A 26,047-nucleotide genomic window follows, 5' to 3' on the forward strand; every position below is an offset into this window, starting at 1 on the left:
GTTGTGCACCGGGGCCTCCCACTCCTCTTTCTATTCTGGTTAGAGCCAGTTTGTGCTGTTCTGTGAAGGGAGTAGTACACAGCGTTGTACGAGATCTTCAGTTTCTTGGCAATTTCTCGCATGGAATAGCCTTAATTTCTCAGAACAAGAATAGACTGATGAGTTTCAGAAGAAAGTTATTTGTTTCTTGCCATTTTGATCCTGTAATCGAACCCACAATTGCTGATGATCCAGACACTCAACTAGTCTCAAGAAGGCCAGTTTTATTGCTTCTTTAATCAGCACAACAGTTTTCAGCTGTGCTAACATAATTGCAAAAGGGTTTTCTAATGATCAATTAGCCTTTTAAAATGATAAACTTGGATTAGCAAACACAACGTGCCATTGGAACACAGGACTGATGGTTGCAGATAATGGGCCTCTGTACGCCGATGTAGATATTCCATAAAAAATCAGCCGTTTCCAGCTACAATAGCCATTTACAACATAAACAATGTCTACACTGTATTTCTGAGCAATTTGATGTTATTTAAAAAAAAAATTGCTTTTCTTTCGAAAACAAGGGCAGTTCTAAGTGACCCCAAACTTTTGAACGGTAATGTGTGTGTGTGTGATCTATATATTAATTACACAGTACCAATCAAAAGTTTGGACACCTACTCATTCAAGGGTTTTTCTTTTCTTATTACTATTTTTTACATTGTAGAATAATAGTGAAGACATCAAAACTACGAAATAACACATATGGAATCATGTAGTAACCCAAAAAAAGTGTTAAACAAATCAAAATATATTTTATATTTGACATTCTTCAAATAGCCACCCTTTGCCTTGATGACAGCTTTGCACACTCTTGGCATTCTCTCAACCAGCTTCACCTGGAATGCTTTTCAAACCGTCTTGAAGGAGTTCCCACATATGCTGAGCACTTGTTGGCTGCTTTTCCTTCACTCTGCGGTTCGACTCATCCTAAACCATCTCAATTGGTCATCTGATGCAGCACTCCATCACTCTCCTTCTTGGTAAAATAGCCCTTACACTGACTGGAGGTGTGTTAGGTCATTATCCTGTTGAAAAACAAATTATAGTCCCACTAAGCCCAAACCAGATGGAATGGCGTATCGCTGCAGAATGCTGTGGTAGCCAGGCTGGTTAAGTGTGCCTTGAATTCTAAATAAATCATTGACAGTGTCTCCAGCAAAGCACCCCCACACCATAACACCACCCCCTCCATGCTTTACGGTGGGATAAACACATGCTGAGATCATCCGTTCACCCACACCAAGTCTCACAAAGACACGGCGGTTGGAACCAAAAATCTCCAATTTGGACTCCAGACCAAAGGACAAATTTCCACTGGTCTAATGTCCATTGCTTGTGTTTCTTGGACCAAGCAAGTCTCTAATTATTAGTGTTCTTTAGTAGTGGTTTCTTTGCAGCAATTCGACCATGAAGGCCTGATTCACACAGTCTACTCTAAACAGTTGATGTTGAGATGTGTCTGTTACTTGAACTCGGTGAAACCTTTATTTGGGCTGCAATTTCTGAGACTGGTAACTCTATTGAACTTGTCCTCTGCGGCAGAGGTAACTCTGGGTCTTCCATTCCTTTGCTTATTTGAGCGGTGCTTGCCATAATTTGGACTTGGTCTTTTACCAAACAGTGCTATCTTCTGTATGCCCCCCGTTACCTTGTCACAACACAAATCAAATCAGATTTTATTTGTCACATACACGTGTTTAGCAGATGTTATAGCGGGTGTAGCGAAATGCTTTTGCTTCTAGCTCCGACAGTGCAGTAATATCTAACAATTTCACAACATATACCTAATACACACAAAACTAGTAAGGAATGGAATTTAAGAAAATATACATATATGGACAAGCAATGACAGAGCGGCATGGACTAAGATACAGTAGAATATTATAGAATAGAATGCAGTATATACCTATGAGATGAGTAGTGCAAGATATGTAAACATTATTAAAGTGACTAGTGTTCCATTTCTTAAAGTGGCCAGTGATTTCAGTAGGCAGCAGCAGCCTCTAATGTGCTAGTGATGGCTATTTAACAGTCTGATGGCCTTGAGATAGAAGCTGTTTTTCATTCTCACGGTCCCAGCTTTGATGCACCTGTACTGACCTCGCCTTCTGGATGATAGCGGGGTGAACATGCAGTGGCTCGGGTGGTTGATGGCCTTGATTATCTTTTTGGTCACCCGGTGTGGGTGCTGTATGTGTCTTGGAGGGTGAGTAGTTTGCCCCCGATAATGCGTTCGGTAGACCGCACCACCCTCTGGAGAGCCCTGCGGTTGCGGACGGTGCAGTTGCCGTACCAGGTGGTGATACAGCCCGACAGCATGCTCTCAATTATGCATCTGTAAAAGTTTGAGGGTTTTAGGTGCCAAGCCAAATTTCTTCAGCCTCCTGAGGTTGAAGAGGCTCTGTTGCGCCTTCTTCACCACACTGTCTGCGTGGGTGGACCATTTCAGTTTGTCGGTGATGTGTACGCCAAGGAACTTGAAGCTTTCCACCTTCTCCACTGCGGTCCCGTCGATGTGGATAGGGGGGTGCACCCTCTGCTGTTTCCTCAAGTCCACAATCATCTCCTTTGTTTTGTTGACGTTGAGTGAGAGGTTATTTTCCTGGCACCACACTCCCAGAGCCCTCACCTCCTCCCTGTAGGCGGTCTCGTCATTGTTGGTAATCAAGCCTACTACTGTTGTGTCGTCTGCAAACCTGATGATTGAGTTGGAGGCGTGCTTGGCCACGCAGTCATGGGTGAACAGGGAGTACAGGAGGGGGCTGAGCACGCACCCAGTGTTGAGGATCAGCGAAGTGGAGTTGTTGTTTCCTACCTTCACCACCTGGGGGTGGCCCGTCAGGAATAATAATAATATGCCATTTAGCAGACGCTTTTATCCAAAGCGACTTACAGTCATGCGTGCATCCATTTTTACGTATGGGTGGTCCCGGGGATCGAACCCACTACCCTGGCGTTACAAGCGCCATGCTCTACCAATTGAGCTACAGAGGAAGTCCAAGACCCAGTTGCACAGGGCGGGGTTCAGACCCAGGGCCTCGAGCTTGATGATGAGCTTGGAGGGTACTATGGTGTTGAATGCTGAGCTATAGTCAATGGACAGCATTCTTACAACTGATTGGCTCAAACGCATTAAGGAAAGAAATTCCACAAATTAACTTTTAAGAAGGCACACCTGTTAATTGAAATGCATTCCTGGTGACTACTTCATGAAGCTGGTTGAGAGAATGCCAAGAGTGTGCAAAGCTGGCATCAAGGCGAAGGGTGGCTATTTGAAAAATTTATTTAACACTTTTTTTTGGTTACTACATGATTCCATATGTGTTATTTCATGGTTTTGATGTCTTCACTTATTCTACAATGTAGAAAATAGTATAAATAAAGAAAACATTTACATTTTAGTCATTTAGCAGACGCTCTTATCCAGAGCGACTTACAGTTAGTGACTGGTACTGTATATATACTACTCCTCGACAAAAATAAAAGTATTGGTCTACCAAACAATTGACCGGTCGACTAATTGTGGTCAGCCCTAAAGCTAACACAGCCCTAAAACTAACACAACAGCCACTTACTTAGATAACTAGCAAGTTAAACTTAGGGGCCGCCCAATGCTGAATTCTTTGTTTTTCATGCAGGAAAAAATATAAATAGCATAAGAAATGTCTTGCTGCGTTTTGCAAACACAGACTTAAAATACTTCTTATGTTTATTTTTGCTCAGCATCAAACAAATGTTGTTCTTTAGTTGCACTTCTTCACTCAGATTTCCCGTTTGTGAATTCTCATCTATCAAAAGACCGCTCTCTGACTGATGTGTAGCTACTTTTCTCATGGTACTTTACTTGGTATAGCCAGCCTACTTTTCTAAGGTAAAATGCAAGATGAACTTTAAGCAAAACATTAGGAAATGTAGCTGGTTGCATTCTTTCTATGATAAACATTAGAAATATGATGGCCATACATAGGTTTTTACAAAAAAAAGACTCAGCTTTTTCATTGTAAGCTCATTTACTTGTGTGGCTGCCAGCCAAATAGTGCCGAATGTGTTGCACTAATGTATTTTCTGTCAAGGAGAACTATAGTTGCACGACCCTGATCACTGTATTGAAGCAAAAAAAATAAAGACTTTCAATATAAAACGCGACCCCTGTCAATACACAGCTGGACTCACCTGCTCCTGCTTTCTCCCTTTGTGTTATTTACAAACAAACACGTGACTGGCTCAACAGTTCTGGGGAACTACGGAAGGCTCATAATGTTAAATAATGTGATAGGTGAAATGAAGAACGCGATCTGCATTATCTCCTAATTGCACAAGTTGACTGCAGGTATTTACTTAAAAAGCAGCTACAAATATGAACATTTATTGAAAAACTTCAAAAATTATAGTTTCAACAGTATTGAAGGTATTGAAAAACCATCCTGTGGCTATTTCCAAATACCCCAGTATACTGCCCAAGCCTAGTGGTATTTGCAATGATGGTGCATTGACCTATGCATGACACATGGCATGTTATGAAATTCCGAGGCTAGTTTAAGTAATTATTTGGTGAAGGAAGTTGACATTGTTGTTTTGCTCTAGGCCAAACTCATACTTCAATAGATTATGGTCAGACTTTGCACTACAGTGGCACAGAAAGTTGTACTTGCTCTGTCTGACAAGTGTTGAATAGTTACCCTTGAATGTACATCTATACAAGGCTCTCTAAGAGGTCCACAAGATAAGACTTTCTCTCATGGGGAATGAAGTGGGTACTTATACATGATACTGGATGGCGATGGCCTACTAGATTCACATCTGTCAACATGTTACTCAGCACCAAGACAAGCACATGCACACAGACACCCGTGCTAGCTGCAGCTGTTATTCCAGCAGACCCAGAGCCCAAACGTCTGACAACTGGGGACCATAGCTCAGCAGAAAGACCTCTCTTGTCCCCCCCCCATAGTCCCCTCAAATAGCCCCAAAGAAAAAACCTGGTGTAAGCTTACAGAGAAACAGTTTTCACTCTTATTGTCTGAATTGAGTTTAGTTGCTAAGCCTTGGAGCGCGGTTCTACTGTAGAAAGCAACAAGAGAACCCTGTAGGTTTTGACACCCATATGTGCCACATCCACAAAGTTTGGACTATACAAAGTGCTCTCTAAGAATCGCAAAAGTAATGCAATGTTTATGGTTTTTGTTTAGTTAATGCTGTGTTAATGTCCTGTTTTGTGTGCTATGAACATGCGTGTCTAATTGAAGTGACTAACTTTTACTGTCATGTTTTGTGTGCAGTGAGTGAACATGCATGACCTGGCTGCCCAGGTCACCAGCAGCCTGCTGCGTTTCCCGAGGGTGACTGTAGACGCTCTGGGGGAGGATGAGATCACCCTGGACTCTGTGCTGCACGGGAAGTTCACCGTCGGTAAGTGAACGTGTGTCTGCACGGCGGCCATCACTCACTATCTGACCATGCTGGAGGGGATGGCATTATGGCACAGCCACGAATTAGACCTACAGCGTCTGTTCCCGCAGTTCCCAAACATCACCTCAGACATAAACAACCAAAAAGAGTTAGGGTTTCTATAGCCATCTGTCCACTATAGCCATCTGTCCATATCTTCTAGGATTAGTTATTTGCAGGAGGGATGCTTTGCATTCCTGCGTTCTTCAGTCTTAATATAACAAAAATGAAACCAAGCATGCAGTATTATGTTATAAATGGAGGGGTTCTACAATGAACTATTGTGAACCAGTAGGCCTAGCCTGTCTGCTTCCTCCCTACCACACTGACGTGCCTCTCTCCCTGGGCGCAGGTCGCAGCGGGCTGGCCTGGCTGGCATGTGGGCCTCAGCTGGAGGTGGTCCACGCGGTGACGGGCGAGCGTCTGTCTGCCTACTGCTTTAGCGGTGAGGGGGAGCACCCCCCAGGTGTGCTGACGGCCAGGGATTTCTCCTGGCTGAAGAGGACGGGGCTGCTGGTGGGTCTGGAGGAGGCCCAGGGTAGCATGCTGTGTCTCTACGACCTGGGCATCTCCCGAGTGGTCAAGGCCGTGGTCGTACCGGGCAGGGTGAGTGCTCTCTGTCTCATCTTCCCGTCTCTCCCTCTTTCATTTTCTCGCTCACCCTCCACTCCTTTCACTTGCATCAACCGGTTGATTTGATTGTGACGTCGACTGACTAACAGATCATGTGTTGATTGGCAGATCACAGCCATCGAGCCCCTGGTGAGTTATGGCGGGGCCAGTGCCAGCACACAGCACCTCCACCAAAGCCTGCGCTGGTTCTTTGGCGTGGCAGCAGTAGTCACGGACCTGGGACACGTCCTCCTGGTGGACCTATGTCTGGATGACCTGTCCTGCAGCCAGAGCGAGCTGGAGGCCTCAGGTCAGCCTTTGTATATTTAACTGTGTGTGTGCTTAACTTTACATAGCCTGAACTGTACTCGCCAGCAGTCCCTCTCAAGATTGTGAGACGTTGTTCAATCTGTCTTTGTTTGTTCTTCCTCTCTAACCACCACCCTCCTCCGTCTTCTCCAGACCTGGAGGTAGTGTGTAAGTCCCCGGCTGAGATCCCCCGGCTGCGCGAGCAGGAGACGCGCCAGGGGAGACACCTCTGTCTGCAGCTGAGCAGCCCCACAGGCACGGGGGCCACAGCCCTGCAGTACATCCCCCGCACCAACCAGCTGGCCGTGGGTTTCTCCGATGGATACCTGCAGCTCTGGAACATGAAGACGCTCAAGAAGGAGTGAGTTGACGACCCAGGGATGACACAAAGGGAAATCCTCAGATGTAGCTGTGTAGGTTGGTCTGACGGCCTCCTCTGCTGTGTTCTCCCCCAGGTATCACTCCCAGCTGGAGGGCGGCAGGGTGCCAGTGTACGCCTTCACCTTCCAGGAGCCAGAGAACGACCCTCGCAACTGCTGCTACCTGTGGGCTGTCCAGTCTGCCCAGGACCTGTAAGTTCTCCTCCCCTCCCCACCTGCCTGGGCCACAAAGCTCAAGGCCTCTTGGAAGGGGTTGTAGTGTGCACTGCACACACCAGACCTATAGTATTATATTACATGTGTATTAAATTACTCATACAGTATTTCAAAAACTTGTGAGGTGTGCTTATTTTAACTTGCCCGGCACAATGGAACCGGTGGAACGGTTTCCGCTCCATTTGGGTTCCCAACCCCTTCCCCTCAGCTCCATACCCCTTTGGTGTTCACATATTTGAGAGGACAAGATCAGCGAAAGCAGTATGGCGGAAGTTCCATTTCACAGCTTGTATGCAAATGTAGCCTCTGTCCAGGAAATGAAGCTGTGGTACTCAGCGGTCACAGCACACTGTTGAACTCAGGATTTGTTTTTGCATTTTTACCAATGCAGTATTAACCACCTCTTGGTGTATTTACTGCCCTTTAATACACTTCTCTCTCCCTTCTCTCTTTCTCTCTCTCAATTCAATTTGCTTTATTGGCATTACGTAACAATGTACATATTGCCAAAGCGTACTTTGGAGATTTACAATATTAACAAATAAAATAATAATAATCAATATTGTCAACGGGACAACAGTAACAACAATAATCAAGGGTCAAAATAACCATACATTGAACAATAACAATGGCTCCCGAGTGGCGCAGCGGTCTAAGGCACTGCATCTCAGTGCTTGAGGCGTCACTACAGACCCCCTGGTTCGATTCCAGGCTGTGTCACAACCGGCCGTGATTGGGAGTCCCATAGGGCGGTGCACAATTGGCCCAGCGTCGTCCGGGTTTGGCCGGTGTAGGCCGTCATTGTAAATAAGAATTTGTTCTTAACTGACTTGCCTAGTTAAATAAAGGTCCCTCATTTTATGGCAGGCAGCAATGTAGTGTGCTGCCAACCCACAGCACTATGCGTCCTCCCCCAACAGGACGGGTAGCCTATTCTCATCAGAGAGGTCTTTGAAATCTTGAATAAGGGTTTCAAATTTGGGGAAATGAAACTCTCTAATAGTTTTATTTTTGGCATTTTGTGTGTCTCTCTAGTGAGGGGGATGTGGTCAGCCTCCACTTGCTCCAGCTAGCCTTCAGTGAGAGGAAGTGTCTGGCCTCAGGAAAGATCTTCTATGAGGTAACCGTAATATCAACCACCTTCTAGGTTTCACTTAGCTACCTCCTTAGGCTGAGTTTACACAAGCAGCCCAATTTTGTTCTTTTGCCCAATTACGAGCAAAATATCAGAATTGGGCTACCTGTGTAAACTCAGTCTTATTGTCTTGATCTATTCTGTGTAATTGGTATATGGCCCATCTGTTCTGGTCTCTTTCGAGCCCCCAATAGATACAGAATTGTTCACCTCAAGGATCTTATTATTTAGAAATAAAATAAGTAGCTATTCCCGCGTCCAGCCATGGATCGCGCTGGGTCGAACTTCTGTTCAATGCCCCCTTTGTTTGGGAAAGACTCAGTACGGGCTGTCAACCGAATGTTTTGGGTCAAGTGTTTCGACCGCTATCTTGCTTTTAAAGCCCAAAAGCTTGATGGTTTCAAAGTCTCTCTGGAGCTTTCTCAGTCCTGAAGATTTCATTTAGTCATCTGTTATTCCCAATCACAACCAGACTTATTTCTAACTTGGACAACTTAAATGTAGCGCTTTCACTGCTTTGAGACCTTTTAACTTTCCATTAGCGCTGTATTCATATTTCCTCCCTCCTCCTAGGGTCTGGAGTACTGTGAAGAGAGGTACAGTCAGGAGCTGAGCAGCACAGCCTTCCCTCAGCGGGTTCAGGCCACCAACACCCGCCTGCTCAGCTGCCAGACCATCGAGAAGTTCCGAAACCACCCAGACAGAGACGAAAGCATGAATGAAGGTAACCCTGCCTTCATTTTATCTCAACTCATCCCAACTCCTCTGCTTAGGATTAGATTGGTGTCTAAGTCACCAGAAATGCTAAAAAAAATAGCATTTCTCAATAACCTACCTGTGTGGTATTGACTTACTAGATACCAAATGGAAGAAAACGGACTGAAACGCAGACCTGAACCTGTCCATTGCGAAACAATTTTCTACGGTGTGCACTAATGAATCTGACCCTGAGGGAAAAGGGATGAATGTGGTTCTTGCTCTTTCATTGTGGTCTGCTGGTCCTAAGGCTTCCTTCTCTCTCCTTCGTTAGTTGCGTCTCCAGACACCAGCGTGTCCATCTTCAGCTGGCAGGTGAAGGCCTACGGACAGGGCAACCCCTCCACCTACATCGGTGTTTTTGACATCAACCGATGGTACCACGCACAGATGCCCGACTCTCTGAGGTAGGATTCGGACATCTAAGTATCCCATCAACAGTCCACATGTAAAAGTGACCACGGTTGCCGCCTCAAATTACATGGTGTGCTCAACTGCCCATAATACCAGGCATTTATCTATCAGATAGCTTTCTGCATATGTTTTTACACATTTTGTCGAGATTTTTACAAACAAGTCTACGTTGTTATTGGGATGTCGATGGGAAATTATTTGCAAATCAGCAATGGTTGATATGTGTGTGTGTGTGTGTGTGTGTGTGTGTGTGTGTGTGTGTGTATCAGAACGGGGGAGTCTCTGCGCAGCTGTCCCTACCTGGCCGTGTGGTCTCTGGACACGGTGGTGGAGATGACTTCGCCCTGCCCCCTGCTGGACGTCCTGGTGCATGAGCGCAGCCTGAGCCGTGGCCTGCCCTACACCTGCCCCCCGCCAGAACAGTTCTTCAAACCCACTACATACAACTTCGGCAAGTTATATACACACACACACACACACACACACACACAAACATAAATACACAGACATACACACTGCAAGAGCCTTTTAGACAAGGGGTAGGCAACTAGATTCAGGGCCGAAGCTTGTCGGAGCGGATGATCGGGGGGCCGGAATATCATTATAATAATGTGTACACTACAAATTGACCACAACTAATCCCCAAAAGAGATTGTATTTAAAAATATATATAATTTCATACCTTGATTACATTTTTATTTGTGGGAACAGTCTTTTTTGACCAAAAACGAAAATCCCTCGCTAATGAACCTGTTGCCGACCCCTGCTTTAGACACAGCACCCCCACAGTAAAACCTTTTATAAAGGACATTGCTTAAGTTGAGAAGAGGACTATGTTCAGAGACATTTGTTGCACTGAGTAATTGGAAATATATGTAGCTCTTTGGAGCCATTGAGGTCAGTTTTGTAAATGTCTTGATGACATGATGCTAATTTGTATTTCTCCTTGAAACAGATGCAACATGTTTGCTCAACACTGGCCTCGTGCACCTAACTTGCTCTGGGTATCAGAAAGAGGTGAGTTAACCCTAGTTGTCAGGTACAATTCATGTTAATCGTGTGTCACAATAAATTGGCTATAAATCTTATTGTCGTCATAGTCCATACAGTATAATTTTATCTTAGCAAAAGACAGTTAATGTGATTCCCATCTCAGACTCTGAGCTTCCTGAAGAAGGCTGTTCCCTGCTCCAGTGACGTAATCTCAAACAGCTACTCCCGCTGCCTGATGTCTGGCCTGCTCTCCTCTCGCCTGGCTGACGTGCAGCCCTCCACCCTCTCTCAGGTACACACACACACAGGTCGCTCCTTTTTGCTCTACCAGCTTTCTAGCGTCTAAACGTTTAGGAACTATTTAATTCCGTGTGGATGCACTACGTGTTCATGGATAAAGCTCTGTGGTGAAGGCATTTTGTAAATGGGCCAAACACTCTCCCTCTCTCTGCTCAGGAGGAGCAGTTGGACGCCATCTTGTCCACGGCAGTAGAGACTAGCTCCCTGGGCCTGATCACTGGCTGTATCAAACAGTGGACCGCTGAGGGTGAGACACCACAACACACACACTGTGACACCCTGTTAGTTAGATCAACCCTGGCTGCGTCTCAATACTTAACGGTGGCCTCCTTTCCTCATCTCCTCTAGTACATATACACTTATCAGAAAAAACAGGACAGGTGAAAACAGTAATGGTGGAAGCTGGCCCAGAATTTGCTCGCCAAGTCCAGTTCACTCACATCCGTGCAGATGGAGGAGAGGGAGCCAGTTTAGGTTATTGAGATGCACCCCTAGAATGGATTTCTCTAAAGTAACATGGTGTTGTTGGCTTTAACAGAGCAACCAGGCTCTGCGGTGAACCTGCGCTACATTCTGGAGTGGGCCTGGGACAAGGTGGTTCACACCAAGGAAGAGCTGGACGGCATATGTGAGTTTTCTTCTACTACAGTGATTAGTATGACACTGGCTGTCAACGCCGCTCTTGTTGAACTGGTTTACATATTATCTATTACGTATTATCTTGGTAACTGTAGCAACTTGTAGCTCTGTTTTAGACCATTTTTTATGAATTCCAGAAACATTTATGGATTTCCAATATTTTCTTGGCGCAATCAGATTTGGGATGTGTTTTCTGACTTCCATCTTTCCTAACTGTGCGTGTCTCTCCCCAGGTGCTCCCCTGTTTGACAGCTCGTCTAACTTCACGGACCCCCAGACCCTTCAGCTGCTGCAGCACAGCCAGAGACTACTGGGGAACCTCAGCACCATCTTCCACTGTCTGCTGAGCGAGGCACAGGAACTAACTCAGAGAGGTAAAGCCCGAGGGGCACTGTTGTAGGGGGCCCGTTTGTTTCAATGGGAAGCTGGGCGGGGGCATCAAACCTTTTGAGAGGGAGAGACTGGGGCATACCATGTCGTGAGGTTTCAGTTTGGCTTCATAGGGATTTTCTGTATACAGGTTTGCTGGGACTCATCAATAAGAACCTGGTGTCCAGCCTCATCTCCCAGTACGCCCAGGTGGTCCTCTGGTTCTGTCGGACCGGACTCCTGCCCGAGGGCTCCGGTAAGACCGTGTGCTGTAGCAATTCAAACATCTGTCGTGTTGAGGTCAGACCATATTCCAGGGAACCTTTTGGAGACTGTAGTCTTCAGCCCACTTTCATTATGTACACCAAAAGTAGTGCCCTTCGTAGGAAATAGGGCACCATTTCGGACGCAGCCCTAGAGATGTCCACTGGGAACAGACGTGTAATTGCCCTCCCCTGTCCTCCAACCAGATGAGGACGCTGTGCAGATCTCCAGGCCGTTCTACAGCTACTCTGTTATCCAGAAGTACTACACCATCCGCAGAGAGGAGCTGCAGCAGCTCTCCAAGTGAGTGCTGTTCACATCAGGCCGTTTACCTGCAAGAGCTGGTTCAGGACTGACAGGAAAACACCTCGACACAAGACTGGAAAAGTTTAACTTAAAAGTTATTTTGTTATATTATATACAGTATATTTGATATGAAGATAATTTTGTCTGTGATATTAGTGTCAATGTTCTTGGTGTTCTTAGGGTTATGCACCATAAAGGAGCACTACTGCAAATTGGACTGTTTTGGAAAACAATATTCAGAATTAACCATCTGCGTTGTCTTCTCAGGGGGAAGTGGTGTGCAGATTGCCTGATGATTGACGGCTTGGTCGCCCAATGCGGGGATCATTTGGTTGACCTGTGGAAACGGGACGAGGGTGGGACGGGAAAGTATCCGCCCCCTACGCTACACGTAAGCATTTGGTACCTTTGCATACGCACTCACTCGCACACAGCCAAATAATGATCACAGTCCCACCTTGAGCCGACGCTTCGACTGATGTCATGGAATTACATTCAGATGTAGAAACAAACGTAGGTTTTGTTGATGTTTATCTGCTCTCTGCCGTCCACAGGGCCTGCTGGATATTTACCTCCTGGAAAACATTGATGAATCTGCTAAGCACGCCATCGTATCCTTTTCTACTCGGTTTCCCACCGTCCATCTTACTTTACCACATATTCATATCAGGGAGTTGGTTTGATTTGATTTGCCGAGTCCCCTCCTTACACTCCTAACCCACACTCTAGCACCTGGACTCACCTGGGTTCACCACACATGCACACCACCGTATAGTGAGACCGCACCCCCCATTCTGTGTGTGAGCCTTAACCCCACCCCCAGGTGATCTACCTGCTGTTGGATGTCATGTACTCCTTCCCCAACAAGAGCGGGGCGTCTGTGGAGTCCTTCCCCACCGCCTTCGCCATCCCCATCGGCCTGGTCAAGCTGGTGCAGGGCCTCTGGCTGCTGGACCACCACGACCACCAGGTACACACACACACACACATACACACGCAACAATTGATGAGCATTGTCATACACTCCCATGTGGAATTTGTAATGTACACAGAGTATACCAAACATTAGGAACACCATCCTAATATTGAGTTGAACCCTCCCCTTCCCCGTTTGCCCTCAAAACAGCCTCAATTCGTCGGAGCAAGATGTCGAAAGCGTTCCACAGGGAGGCTGGTTTATGTTGACTCCAATGCTTCCCACAGTTGTCAAGTTGGCTGGATGTCCTTTGGGTGTCGGACCATTCTTGATACACACGGGAAACTGTTGGGCGGGAAAAACCCAGCAGCGTTGCAGTTCTTAAAACAAACCGGTGTGCCTGGCACCTGCTACCATACCCCGTTCAAAGGCACTTAAATATTTTGTCTTGCCTATTCATCCTCTGAATGGCACACATACACAATCCATGTGTCAATTGTCTCAAGGCTTAAAAATCCTTATTTAACCTGTCTCCTCCCCTTCATCTGCACTGATTTGAAGTGGATTTAATAAGTGAGATAAATAAGGGATCATAGCTTTAACCTGGTCAGCATGTCAATGAGAAAGCAGGTGTTCTTAATGTTTTGTGCACTTAGTGTATACTGTTATATTTTCTAGAATGATTCATTGGTAGATATTGGTAGTGCTAAAACGGTGTCCTCCAATTGACCTCTTCCCTTTGACCCTTCCAGAACTCCCTGGAGCTGCTGCTGCACCCGGCCACCTCCCCGTCCCTGTGGGGCTGGCAGCACAGCCGCGTCCTGCAGGCTCTAATGTGCCAGGGGCAACACGGAATCGCCCTGCGCTACCTCCACGTCATGAAGCCCCCTCTCTCCTCCACCGCTCAGGCCCAACTCTGCCTCTCCGTGTTGCTACACAACAGGTGCGTGTGTTTCCTGGCATCCTTGCTAACAGTGACTGCATTGTGAGTTTGGATAACATAAACGTGTGTCTGTGTGTAATCTCTCTCCTCCCCTTCATGTGTGTAGGTGTCTGGTGGAGGCATGGACCATGCTGAGGCAGCACTCCAACCGGCTGAACGCGGAGGAGTTGTTACGGTTCCTCTACGAGACCTGTCAGGAGCTGGGTCTCATGAAGGAGCTGCTCAAACTGCCCCTGGGCCTCGCTGAGCAGGTACGATGCCATGTTCCCCCAGGTTTCCTTTCTGACAGGGAGACTGAAACCAGTTGAAGCCAAATTCTTTCAGGCAGGCAGCAAACAAATGAGGACCTGGGCATTTAGAAATTATACAGAACAAACATATAAACGCAACAATTTCAAAGATTTTACTGTTACAGTTCATATAAGGGAATCAGTCAATTGAAATAAATAAATTAGGCCCTAATCTGGATTTCACATGACTGGGAATACAGATGTGAATATGTTGGTCACAGATACCTTTAAAAAAAAAAATTAAGTAGGGGCGTGGATCAGAAAACCAGTTAGCATCTGGTGTGTCCACCATTTGCCGCATGCAGCATAGAGTTGATCAGGCTGTTGATTGTGGGCTGTGGAATGTTGTTCCACTCCTTTTCAATGGTTGTACGAAGTTGCTGGATATTTTGTAAGTCGCTCTGGATAAGAGCGTCTGCTAAATGATGTAAATGTAAATATTGGCGGGAACTGGAACACGTTGTCATACACGTCGATCCAGAGCATCCCAAACATGCTCAATGGGTGACATGTCTGGTGAGTATGCAGGCCATGGAAGAAGTGGGACATTTTCAGCTTCCAGGAATTCTGTACAGATCCTTGCGACATGGGGCTGTGTATTATCATGCTGAAACATGAGGTGATGACGGCGGATGAATGGCACGACAATGGGCCTCAGGATCTCCTCACGGTATCTTTGTGCATTCATCGATTTAAAATGCAATTATGTTCATTTTCCGTAGCTTATGTCTGCCCATACCATAACCCCACCTACACCATGGGGCACTCTGTTCACAACGTTGACATCAGCAAACCGCTCGCCCACACGACGCCATACACTTGGTCTGCAGTTGTGAGGCCGGTTGGGCGTACTGCCAAATTCTCTAAAACGTTGGATGCGGCTTATGGTAGAGAAGTGAACATTCAGTTCTCTGGCAACAGCTCTGGTGGACATTCCTTCAGTCAGCATGCCAATTGCACTCTCCCTAAAAACTTGAGACATCTTTGGCATTGTGATGTGTGACAAAACTGCACATTTTAGTGGCCTTTTTTTGTCCCCAGCACAAGGTGCACCTGTGTAATGAGCATGCTGTTTAATCAGCTTCTTGATATGCCACACTTGTCAGGTGGATGGTTTATCTTGGCAAAGAAGAAATGCTCACTAACAGGGATGTGAACAAAATTTGAGAGAAATAAGCTTTTTGTAGCATATGGAACATTTCTGGGATCTTTTATTTCAGCTCATGAAACATGGATCCAACACTTTACATTTATATTTTTGTTCATTATATATTTCCTAAATATATTATACCATTTAGCGAACGCTTGTATCCAAAGTGACTTATAGCAGTGAGTGCACACATTTTGGTATTGGTGGCCTCAGCGTGAATCAAACCCAGAACCCTGGCGTTGCTAGCTGCATGCTCATCATTACAAAAGACAGTCATTGTGTTTAGACGTTGTGCCTGTCCCGTCCTTGAAGATGTTGTGTGTGTGTAGGAGAGCTTGGAGAAGTTCCTACAGGGTACCGGGGGTCTCCACAACAGAGAGCTTCTGATGGTGCATTACCTGCAGCAGGCTAACTACGTCCCCGCCCTGCAGCTCAACCACACCCTCAAGATGAACATGGTGGTACGTACACATTTACATTGAATAACCTTCAAATAAAGCTTTTCTTATTAATTAATGCACTTCATCATGCTCATAGCAAATATACAACTAGAAATGCAGTAAAAAGTTGGAATGAGAACAATACAAGTGTTAGAAGTAAGTAAAAAGTAACACAAACAGGTTACGGTTGTATTGAGACGATGGTTGCATTATAGTGTGGTGATGCTGTATATTTCCATAAATTTTTCCATTCTGTTCATATATCGGTTCTCCAGAATGAGAGGGATCCCAAGCTAAAGGAGAGAACACACACAAGGAACTCTATCCTGGACCAGTACGGGAAAGTTCTCCCTCGGGTCCAGAGGAAGCTGGCCACTGAGAGAGCTAAGCCGTACCACCACCCCTCCACCATCCTCAGAGAGGGTACGGGATCTCACCCCTCCTAGCTTCTCGTTACACTGCTCTGTTGACACACTTTCAGTGGTCAACAGACTAGAATACACTTGAATTGGATGTTGATGATACTTTTGTTTGGATTCAACCAAGTGAATTGGATTGGAACAAGTGTGTTTGTGTCAAAGCATTCCATTCTGTGGAACAAACTATGACCTTCAGCCGCTGTTTTGGATGCATTGACTCCTTTTGTATACAGCCGATGTGTTGCATGTTTTTAACGTGACCCTTGACTTCCTTAATGATGTGGGTTCTTCCTACAGTGTCACGACCGCAGCCGCTGTCGACGATCGCCAAGCGGTCGGCCAATGAGAACGTGCTGACCAGAGCAGCGTTCATCAACAACGTCCTGTTGAAGATCGAGGAGGTGTGGGTGGGAGAGAACCCCGCGCCCCAGTCCTCCCCACTCAAGAGGTGAGACCGCTCAGCCCTGTCCCAAACCCACCCCTATCCTTTAGTTTGGCTCTGACTAAGATGTGAATGGTAAGTGGTAGAGATGGGTTTTCCACCACTGGGTTTTTGTATCTCTGTTCAGTTTGGTTGAATGGTTGTCCTCTCTCCATGCCACCCAGTCCCAGTGCAGCAGAGGTGCTGTGCCCCAGCCCCCGGTTCCCCTCCCGGGGTCTGCCCGAGGCCTTCGTGGGCACACCCATCACCATGACCTCCAAGAGGAAGTCCAGGTATGACACGCGGGGCCAAACTCCAACTTGAAATTCATTATACGTTGATGTCAATGGGAGATTTTGGTGGAAGTTCTAGTTATGTACACGTTTCTCAAGTGTGTACTTGTATGTAAGATACTCTATTGTATTAAGGGGTGTGACGGGATGATTCGATACAATCTGACATGCTTTCCAAACCTTCCCTCCTGTTCCTGCCCCCAGGCTGCTGGACATGGTGGTGCACCCCTCCTCTCAGACCACCCCCCCAGAGGGCTCACGACCACTGCTGACGCCCCACAGGGTGGCCACCTCCTGGAACACCCCCAAAAGCATCAACAAGGCCCCCGAGCTTAGTCTGCTGAAGACCCCACAGGTGATCAAGGTGAGACACCGACCAAGGGGAAGGGCATCGACTGTCACCACTGTCACACAGGCTCTCACATCCAAGGCGCTGTTGACGCTCACTGGCACGGTGGTGACCAGACATCCCCTAGTTTTATAGGATTTCCAAGCTTGGTTGGAAATTAACTCCAACTAGAAGTCACATGGTCTAGGATACCACTGTGACTGAGACATGAGCCTGCCTGCTGCAGTCGGATACCATTGTAACGTTTCCTCCATTTGAAATAATTTGTTTGTGTTTGAACCCCACTGACTGTCTGCATGGTTGTGTTCTCTTCCCGTAGCGAGCGCTGGCGGCGTCTGGCCCTGTGTTCTCGGCCTTCACCCCCCAATCTATTCTGAGGAGCAGCTTGCGCCCCACCCCCGTGGCCACCCCCACTGCCTCCCTTGGGCGCTCTGTCACCCCCCCACCGCGCCCCAAGGAGAGCCGCATCACCTTCATCGAGGAGATGGCCATGTCAGAGAGGGGCCCCCTCCGCTGGAGCAATGGGGTAAGACACCTGGACCGCTGGGCCTCATTTAGCAACATACCAGTAGAATTTTGAGATTACTTATTGTAAACAAACATGTACCGTTCAGATACTTATCCCTTGTGTGTTAATGATTTTTGTTATTTTGTACAGATCTCAACAGAGAATGAAATTAGTCTGCTGACCAGAGGCTCCCCACTGCCCAAGGCTGGACTGGCGGCCTGCACCTCACACCCTGCTGCTGCTGCTGATGATGATGATGATGATGAGGAAGAGTTGGAGGAGGATGAGGAGGAGGAGGTGAAAGTGACACATGTGAAGTTCCTCCCACCACCGGTCCGCGAGCCCTCACCAGAGAATGGAGAGTCTGAGAGTGGCTCCTCTGTCCAAGAGGTCGTTGTATTAACCACGTTGCCGGGCATGTTGCCAGGACGACTCAGCCTGGGTCTGGAAACTAGCCAGGCCTCTGTCCTATCAACAGACACCACCCTTGAGTTCCATGATGCACCTCTCCCTGAAGACCTGGAGAACGAAGAGGAGCTTAAACAGCTAGCCAATGAGGTCATAGATGAGGAGGAAGTGGTGGTTAACCTCAAAACTCCAGCAGAACCAGAAGTCCAGCCCCCACAGGAGGAAATGCAGCCTACAGCAGCCAATGAGCCAACTCTCTTCCTGTCTGTGGAGGAAGGGCAGGAAGAGGACCAGGAAGTAAAGGAAGAGGCAGTCAACAACCAAGAGGAAGTGGCTGTAGATCAGGAGCCAGACCAGGAAGTAGAGGAGATGGAGGTCAGCCCCAAACAAGAAAAGCCTGAGGCTAAACAGGATGAGGAAATTGTAGCGGAACCAAGGCTCACACAGGAAGTAGAACTGACTCCTGACACGGAAGTGGTTGAGGAACTTAACCTTGGCCAGAATGAGAAGCCCAACCCTGAGCCTGAGGTGGAGACTGCAGAGCTGCCAGAGGTGGTGGTGGTGGTGGAGGAGGAGACTCCTAAAGAGGATGAATCACAACCCACTGCACCAATTGAACCTTTGGAACCTGTGGAAGCCATGGAATCAGTGGAAGCCACAGAATCCGTAGAAGCAATGGAACATACAGGTGAGGGTTCCACCCCCTTTAGGAAGATCTTACAGCCACTCCAGTGGCCAAATTAAAAACATTGCATTCATGTCCTGCTTAGTTTCAGCTCTGTGAATATATAGTGTGTCAAATTCTTCTCCCAGGAGTAGTCTGAGGCAAAGGGAACACCCAAATTGAGCGTGCATTCAGCACAAGGTTGAGGTTGTCAATTGGAGGGATGGGTTAAAATGACCCAAGACGATCAAAAACGTTAATGGTTTCTTGCACAGTTTAGAGCTTCCACACTGTACAAGCCATTTGAAGTGATTTTTACTTTGATCATGTGTAGAGGGCCTGTGAGTGGAGCTCATTGCAGGGAAATCTGATATAACCACAGTGGGAAAAGCTGACAAAGCTATACCTGACAACATCGGATATGAAGCTTAGATGAGTTATTCACAGGGAAGACTGATCCTGATGCAGTTGATTTTAAACATATGCATAATGATGATGACCTTGTTGACCCACCCCCACGCTCCCTCCCTCCCTCCTTGTAGATCTGGACGAGTTTGTGGAGTGCCATCTGTTTGGCAACGACCTGTCTCCGCCCCTGACCCACTCGGGCATCCACGAGACTTCTGACAACTGGACTTCCTTCAACAGGTAAAAACACATCCCAACAACAACATTGGGTGTGTATGGTCTTACAACCATTCATTGATATTAAACCACTCTCCCCTGTGCAGTGAGCCGGAGTGTGACGTGGCAGAGGAGGACGAGCCTGCCACTATAGCCGGCCCCCCGGCCCTCACCACCCAGAAGTCTGTTGGGTCCGTAGCCTCGTCAGACCCCACCAGCACTGACTCCGACTGTGAGTGACCTCTCACCTCTTGCTCATGACCTTTACCCCTTGACCCTAGGTCAGGCGATCAGAGATCTAACACAGGCCAACTGAACAAGCTACAACCACAAAGGATTATGTGTTCTGATTGGCGGCAGTGGAGTTGGCGCCTCTCGGGCCAATAACGACCAATAATGGTGTGGAATGTTCAGAATAGCTTGTTACTTTCTGTTGTCCTGTATCAGTGACTCTGTGATGGATCTCTTCCCTCCTCCCTGTAGCTGTGGTGAGCCTGAATGACAGTGAGGAACTCTCTAGTGCTGTGTCGGAGGATGAAGAAGAGGAGGAGTCAGACGCCCCTGCTGAGGACTCGGGCAGTGAGGTGGAGATCATCGAGGAGGTGCAGGGGAACGGGAGGCAGCGAGCCCCCCTGCCGCCCCCCTCGCTCTTCCTGGACCAGCTCCCGCCCCAACAGCCACAGCCCCAGTTCCTGCCTGACCTATCGGAGCAGGACGCAGCCGTGCTCTCATTGGTCACCCCAGAGGCAGACCTAAAGGTAAAGCAGTGACTGTCATATGATATTCTAACTCATGCATATAAGCAGTGTGTAGACCTAAATACTGTGGGTGACTGTTGTACAACTTTTAACATCTCATTTTGTGATTGTTAATCTAGATTGTGCTCTATCAAAGTCCTCATGTGTCTCTCGGTGTGTTTCCCCTACAGATGTTGGAGGATGACATGGACGGGGAGGTGGTGATGATCAGGCTGGGGGCAGGAGGAGACGAGGGAGTGGGGGTCTGCTACACAGAGCTGAAGCCCTCCACCACCCTGCTGGTTCCTCTGGAGCTTTTGGAGGAACAGGGGCAGGCCCTAGCAGACGGAGTCCGCCTGGGGCTAACCGAGGTGGGAGAAGGCAGTGAGCCGGACGTACCCCCCTCTGAAGCCCACAGCAGCTTCGCTCTTTTGCTGGAGGCTGAGGATGGGGATGCAGACACTGTACCATTGGAGGTACCACTAGAACCCACTGAGCATCTGACCGCAGAGGGAGCATCTGACAAGCCTGCTGCCGACCCGGAGGTCATCTGCCTGGGCACAGACGACCAGGACACCCCCCTGGCTGAGGCTGATCCCCAGGAGGACCAGGGGGCTGAGATGGACAACATGGAGGCGATCATGAATAGCTGGAAGGAGGCAGAGACTGGTGGAACTGAGGCCATGTCGGAGGAGAATGTTCCTCTAGTCACAGACGTCCTGCCTGAATCATCAGAGGCGGTGGCTGAAGACGAACTGACCGGGACTGAACCAACCAGATCAGCTGGAGATGTTGACACAGACCATGTAGAAAAGCCAGAGCCAGATGAGATCCCTGCTGACTCTGAACCAGCTGAAGCAGAAGAGCCTTCACCAGTCCTGGATGAGAACGAGCAGCCCAGCGGAGCGAGGGAGGGAACAGAAGAGGAGGAGATGAAGGCCGACGTCGTTGAGCTGGATGCTGAGGCAGAGATGGAGGAGCCCGTCTCTGTCCCTGCAGACCAGCCTCTGCCTCAGGTAGAAAGCAACGGACCCATTCAGTCAGAAAACCATGAACCTGCCCAGGGAGAAGCCATAAGCGAGGTGGAAGCCATATTTGAAGAAGAAACCACTCAAACCGCAAAGCCCTCTACTGCAAGTGGGGAGGAGAGGGAGCCTGTCAAGCCTCGCAACATCCAGCCTGAGTCTGTGTCTGAAACATCGGAGGTCAGGAAAGCCCCGTCCACCCCGACGGGCAGGGCCACCATGCAGAGGAAGACAGTGAAGTTCAACTCAGTGGAGCCAGAGAGGCCTGGGTCAGAGGATGACGAGAGGCTGGCGGGGCCGACTGAGAGGCTGGCGGGGCCGACTGTCCCGGCCACACCCAGGCGGATCACCAGGAGTGGCCGGCACGGCCAGGACTCCAGAGTTCCCGTCACCCCTCGACGGAGCGCCCGGAAAGCCGAACCAGAACCCCAGCCTCGGAGAGAGGAGGAGAGGAAAGGAGAGGAACAGGTCTCGGTCCTCATCACAGACGCCGCTGTGGTCAAATCCAAGCCCACCCCGGCCAAACGCCGCACCCCACAGAAGGCCACTCCGAGGATGGGAACCCGGCGGACCAGGAACACCCAGGTGGGGAGCGAAGAGGAACCAACAGCCATGGATGAAACCGCCAGCGAGGGGTCAGCGCTATCTGTTACACGCAGCGTTAGGAAGACCCGAACTGGAACCAAGACCCCAGCCACCCAGACTCAGCCAGCGGTCCCTGAGGAGCAAGAGAACAAAAAGCAGCCCAGCAGTCCAGGCAGGGTGACCCGCAAGTCGACCCGCAGGGGCGTGACCCTCGCCCTCTTCACCCAGGAAGAGGAAGTGTTCACCGTGACCCCTCCCCGCAGCCGTAGGAAGACGAGGGTTGAAGGCACCGCTGAGAAGACGAAAGACGCCCCTGTGTCGTTCTGTCGACCAACCAGGAGCAGTCTGTGGAACCACCAGGAGGAGGACCTGCTTCTGTTGGAGACGCCGCTGGAGGTGGACTCCGGAACGCCCGTGGCCGATGCCCTCATCCAGAGACTCCGCGACGAGGAGGCCAAACGGGAAGTGGGCGAGACCTTGGTCATCACAGAGATGGTGCGAGCCAATAGAGGCACCAAGTCGCTGGGTCAGCGGGGGCCCCCTCCACCCCCGATGGGAGAGATGATGGTGCCCGAGGCTGACCAGGGAAGCCCTGTCAGGGACTCGTTCATCTACTCACCACCTCGAAGGAGAACTAGAGGTAAGGAGCTCCACGTTTTCACCACAATCAATCAAACGAATGTATTTTATAAAGCCCTTTTTACATCAGCAGTTGTCACAGAGCGCTTTACAGTTACCGGGCCTAGACCACAACGTCAAACTTTGTAGAGGAATATTTATGTTTTGGCTGTCTCTTACGTTTTGCATGACCTTTTGTTTGTGACAGGTAGGAGAGCAGCGTCGCCCGGTCAGAATGACGTGTCTGCGCCACCCGTTACTCGTACCAGGCGACCGGACGCCAGCGCAGCACACCCTGCTAACGAGGTCAGTTGATAACATCCTTTAGACTGAGACTAATGTTAGACAAGACACAGGACTGGCCGCGTTTCATTTTCCTCCATAGCCTCCATGGTGATGATGATGGCTCCAGCTATCCCTCCAATACAATTAGTGGTGCCTTTGCCATATTGTGCTCAACTATCCCGCTCTCTCAGATTTGTGAACACGGAAGGCGCTAGGGGTTGAAATGGAACTGGGACATGGTCATTAGGTACACGTCAGGTTGCTGTTGCAAGTCATATTCAAGCTTGGTCTGCTGTGTATCTTCCTGTTGCTCAGGACAAGAACTCATCAGGAGACGATGTGGAGATTGAGACGGCTGCTGCTAAAACCAGAACAACCAAGAGACGCACAACCAAGTAAGTCCTCTTGACATACAGCCCTCTGTTTTCTCTCTATTCAAAGCAGTTTTGTGTATTTCTTCCCCTGTCTGTCCTCAGAATAACACACCATCTGCAATGTGAATGCTCCCACCCCACTCCCTCGGCTGTGTTTGTTCCAAAAGTCACAACGAGATGACCTTTTCTCTCTTATTTTTCCTAACTTACCCTCAGGCCCAAAGCAGCCCCCGCGCCCCCTCCCCCAGCCAAGGTGGATCTGATCTCTCCCATGCCCAGCCCGGCCGAGCGCGCCACAAGGAGGAGGAGGGTGGTGGAGGAGAACGACGCCCCCCGGATGAACCTCCGCAAACGAGTGCTGGAGGCCGTCTTCCCCAAACCCGTCACCCGCAGGAAGAAGCTATGATCGGATGCCATTTCCACCCTGAACAAACTACAGCGTCAACTTGGAATCTTACAGAACTAATGGGGGTGCATCTTCTTGTCTCCTTTCCTTCATCTGAACTGCTCTGAAAAATAGGATAGGGGAAAGCAGTACGGTGCCTACTGGGTATTTCCTTTCCAATACACATCAATGCAGATGAAGGAAAGGAGACAGAGAGGAATCCACTTTAGACTATAGAGATGCACCCGTGGACTGGACTCTTATCCTTCCTGGAAGCACTAACTCTACTCTGAGGAAGTGATTTTATTCTCCTCTTTCTTTTAAGAACTTTTGCAGCCTGCTGTTTTATATTTAAGAAGAAAAACAAACAAGTGGAGAACATTTTTAATAAAATGAATAATCAGATTTAATTTTGGAGATTGATATAGTAATTCTATATAAATTATTATCATGTTTACAGGGAGGAAGACATGTATTTGAACACCAAAAAAGAGTCTGATTGGTTTTTATTTCTGGAGAATTCGTGCATTTCTATAAATTGATGGCTATGTAAATGGTCTCTTTTGCTATGTTATGAATAAAGTTGAATACTTGTGAATGATCTGTTGATTTTATTTGTAGTGCAGAGCCGGCCCTAGCCACTAAGAGACCGCTAGGGGGCCCCGACCCCAATTTTATTGATAAGGGTCTCAACTTACTGGGGGTTAGTTACTCTCACTCAGATATTAAATTAATATGGCATAAGAGCGTTTGCTAATGACTAACATTTTAATGTAAATAAGTCAGGGCAAAATGTGTAGAATTGCAGGAAGTTGACTCTAAAACGTTTTATTATTTTTATTTTTTTGCCGTCAAGAGGTGGGCCCCCAGAAGGCTAGGGCCGGCTCTTGTAGCTTTTCAACAATGTTTGTCTCATAATCATATTGCCAATGTCAGCCTTAAAAGACAATTTTGTAAAGTTCATTGCTTTTTTTCGAATGATCAATGCACACTAATTTGGATTGTTTGGGTTATCTTCCTATAATGTACTGTATCACTAACATGTACATAACCTGCACAGTGAATCCACTGGGGGTGATGAGGCTTGTTGGCTTGTTTTAAGGTCATTTGACCAGCCAAATGCTATTTTCAGATGAATGTAGAATGTCTTATTTTCAATTACTTTGACAATATGGTAAAGCTTAATTATTTCATTAAAAAGTGGCTGAACTTACTGATTTAGTCTCGGTTTCAATCGTCCTCATTAGGAAATGCAACTGAGAACAAGATTTGGGTCTTTGAGGCGTGCTTTGATGTGGGTGTTCGCATGTGGGAAGCATTTGTACATTCACTCTGCCAAAACAGTACACAGTTAGTCACTCACCCTGCTAGATAACTTTAAACAGTCCAACCTGGTCTTGTCTTGAAGTAGCTTAGGCTAGCTGGCAAGCTAGACAATTTATTTTTGTCAATTAGCTTCAGCAGGCCGGTGTGCAACCATGGTTTGACTTTGGATAGCCTATCTGTGGGGCTAGTTGGGGACGTCAATATATTACACAATGTAAACGGGACAATATTTTCATGTTGCACACTTTTTTAGTTCTCATTAAATGCTTTCAATATTTGTATATGAATTTCTACAATGTATAGTTTGTTTGAGGTTTTGTCAAACATTTGGAGCTATTGAAATGTTTAAATACTATCCCATGTACACTGTAATTTACTGATGGTCCCTAGCTAGCGCCAAAGGGTCAGTGTGCTGAGCATTACAATCGGGTTGCATGCAGCAGCGCTCTGAATTAATGATTACTTGGGTGCTGTGGGTATGTGGGCAGAATTTAAATAAACCCAACCCAAAGAATTGATGTGCCCTTCATTCCATGACATACCTTTTCTTTCTTGTAATAATCTCGCAAATCTCAGTTTTTGATGACTGACTTTGACCAAAATTAATCCTATTTACACTTTAGTACATTTTGACTAGAATAAATGTTTCTGATTTACCAATGACACATAGGCAGTTTTCAACTAGAGAAGTCGTTTTTTTGTTTTTTGTTGCTCTTCAAGACTGGAGTTCTTGTCTCTGTCCAATGTTCTGCTATTGCCAGTAAGCACTAAGCAGCATGTACTAAGACTGGATCCTGGATGGCTAGTAACCTTGATTGTGTACATTTAGTAGTGGGACACAAGTATTTGAATTGTCACACTAACCAGGTTTCCATCTAACCTTTATGCGAGTAAAGTACATGTTGGTAAAAAAATGTCATGACGGGCCTGATGTAAACAGACATTTGTCGGTAAACTTTCTAAATGTGGACAAAACAAAACACACTAGACAGGGTGGGATCTTTTTGTGTCGGTAAAATGTATTATGCGAGAAATGTCGGTGGAAGTGCTTTTATGCGCAAATATTGATAGAATAACCATATCAAAGTAACTTTGAGTCACGCA

At 47.5% G+C, this 26,047-nt stretch overlaps 1 protein-coding gene across 1 annotated transcript in view; it reads left to right on the forward strand.

Annotated features, from left to right (window-relative positions):
* Window positions 1-25,224, forward strand: part of LOC311103049 (protein ELYS-like) — a 29,643-nt gene extending 4,419 nt beyond the window's left edge. The window contains exons 2-36 of the mRNA XM_084144553.1: window positions 5,322-5,451; window positions 5,843-6,096; window positions 6,232-6,412; window positions 6,565-6,772; window positions 6,867-6,983; window positions 8,043-8,127; window positions 8,716-8,866; window positions 9,173-9,305; window positions 9,582-9,763; window positions 10,268-10,329; window positions 10,469-10,597; window positions 10,762-10,852; window positions 11,144-11,233; window positions 11,478-11,618; window positions 11,765-11,869; window positions 12,084-12,180; window positions 12,451-12,574; window positions 12,738-12,794; window positions 13,007-13,153; window positions 13,852-14,042; window positions 14,149-14,293; window positions 15,812-15,943; window positions 16,198-16,345; window positions 16,639-16,789; window positions 16,948-17,055; window positions 17,260-17,419; window positions 17,724-17,930; window positions 18,063-19,008; window positions 19,527-19,632; window positions 19,716-19,840; window positions 20,092-20,366; window positions 20,537-22,595; window positions 22,782-22,879; window positions 23,174-23,253; window positions 23,449-25,224. Coding sequence (XP_084000679.1) covers window positions 5,331-5,451; window positions 5,843-6,096; window positions 6,232-6,412; window positions 6,565-6,772; window positions 6,867-6,983; window positions 8,043-8,127; window positions 8,716-8,866; window positions 9,173-9,305; window positions 9,582-9,763; window positions 10,268-10,329; window positions 10,469-10,597; window positions 10,762-10,852; window positions 11,144-11,233; window positions 11,478-11,618; window positions 11,765-11,869; window positions 12,084-12,180; window positions 12,451-12,574; window positions 12,738-12,794; window positions 13,007-13,153; window positions 13,852-14,042; window positions 14,149-14,293; window positions 15,812-15,943; window positions 16,198-16,345; window positions 16,639-16,789; window positions 16,948-17,055; window positions 17,260-17,419; window positions 17,724-17,930; window positions 18,063-19,008; window positions 19,527-19,632; window positions 19,716-19,840; window positions 20,092-20,366; window positions 20,537-22,595; window positions 22,782-22,879; window positions 23,174-23,253; window positions 23,449-23,638 — 7,596 coding nt within the window. The 5' untranslated portion in view covers window positions 5,322-5,330 and the 3' untranslated portion in view covers window positions 23,639-25,224. The remainder of the gene's footprint in view (window positions 1-5,321; window positions 5,452-5,842; window positions 6,097-6,231; window positions 6,413-6,564; window positions 6,773-6,866; window positions 6,984-8,042; window positions 8,128-8,715; window positions 8,867-9,172; window positions 9,306-9,581; window positions 9,764-10,267; window positions 10,330-10,468; window positions 10,598-10,761; window positions 10,853-11,143; window positions 11,234-11,477; window positions 11,619-11,764; window positions 11,870-12,083; window positions 12,181-12,450; window positions 12,575-12,737; window positions 12,795-13,006; window positions 13,154-13,851; window positions 14,043-14,148; window positions 14,294-15,811; window positions 15,944-16,197; window positions 16,346-16,638; window positions 16,790-16,947; window positions 17,056-17,259; window positions 17,420-17,723; window positions 17,931-18,062; window positions 19,009-19,526; window positions 19,633-19,715; window positions 19,841-20,091; window positions 20,367-20,536; window positions 22,596-22,781; window positions 22,880-23,173; window positions 23,254-23,448) is intronic.
* Window positions 25,225-26,047: the final 823 nt, after the last annotated feature.

The sequence above is a fragment of the Coregonus lavaretus genome (genome assembly GCF_964263955.1).
Source record: "Coregonus lavaretus genome assembly, chromosome: 27".
NCBI classification, from domain to species: Eukaryota; Metazoa; Chordata; class Actinopteri; order Salmoniformes; family Salmonidae; genus Coregonus; species Coregonus lavaretus.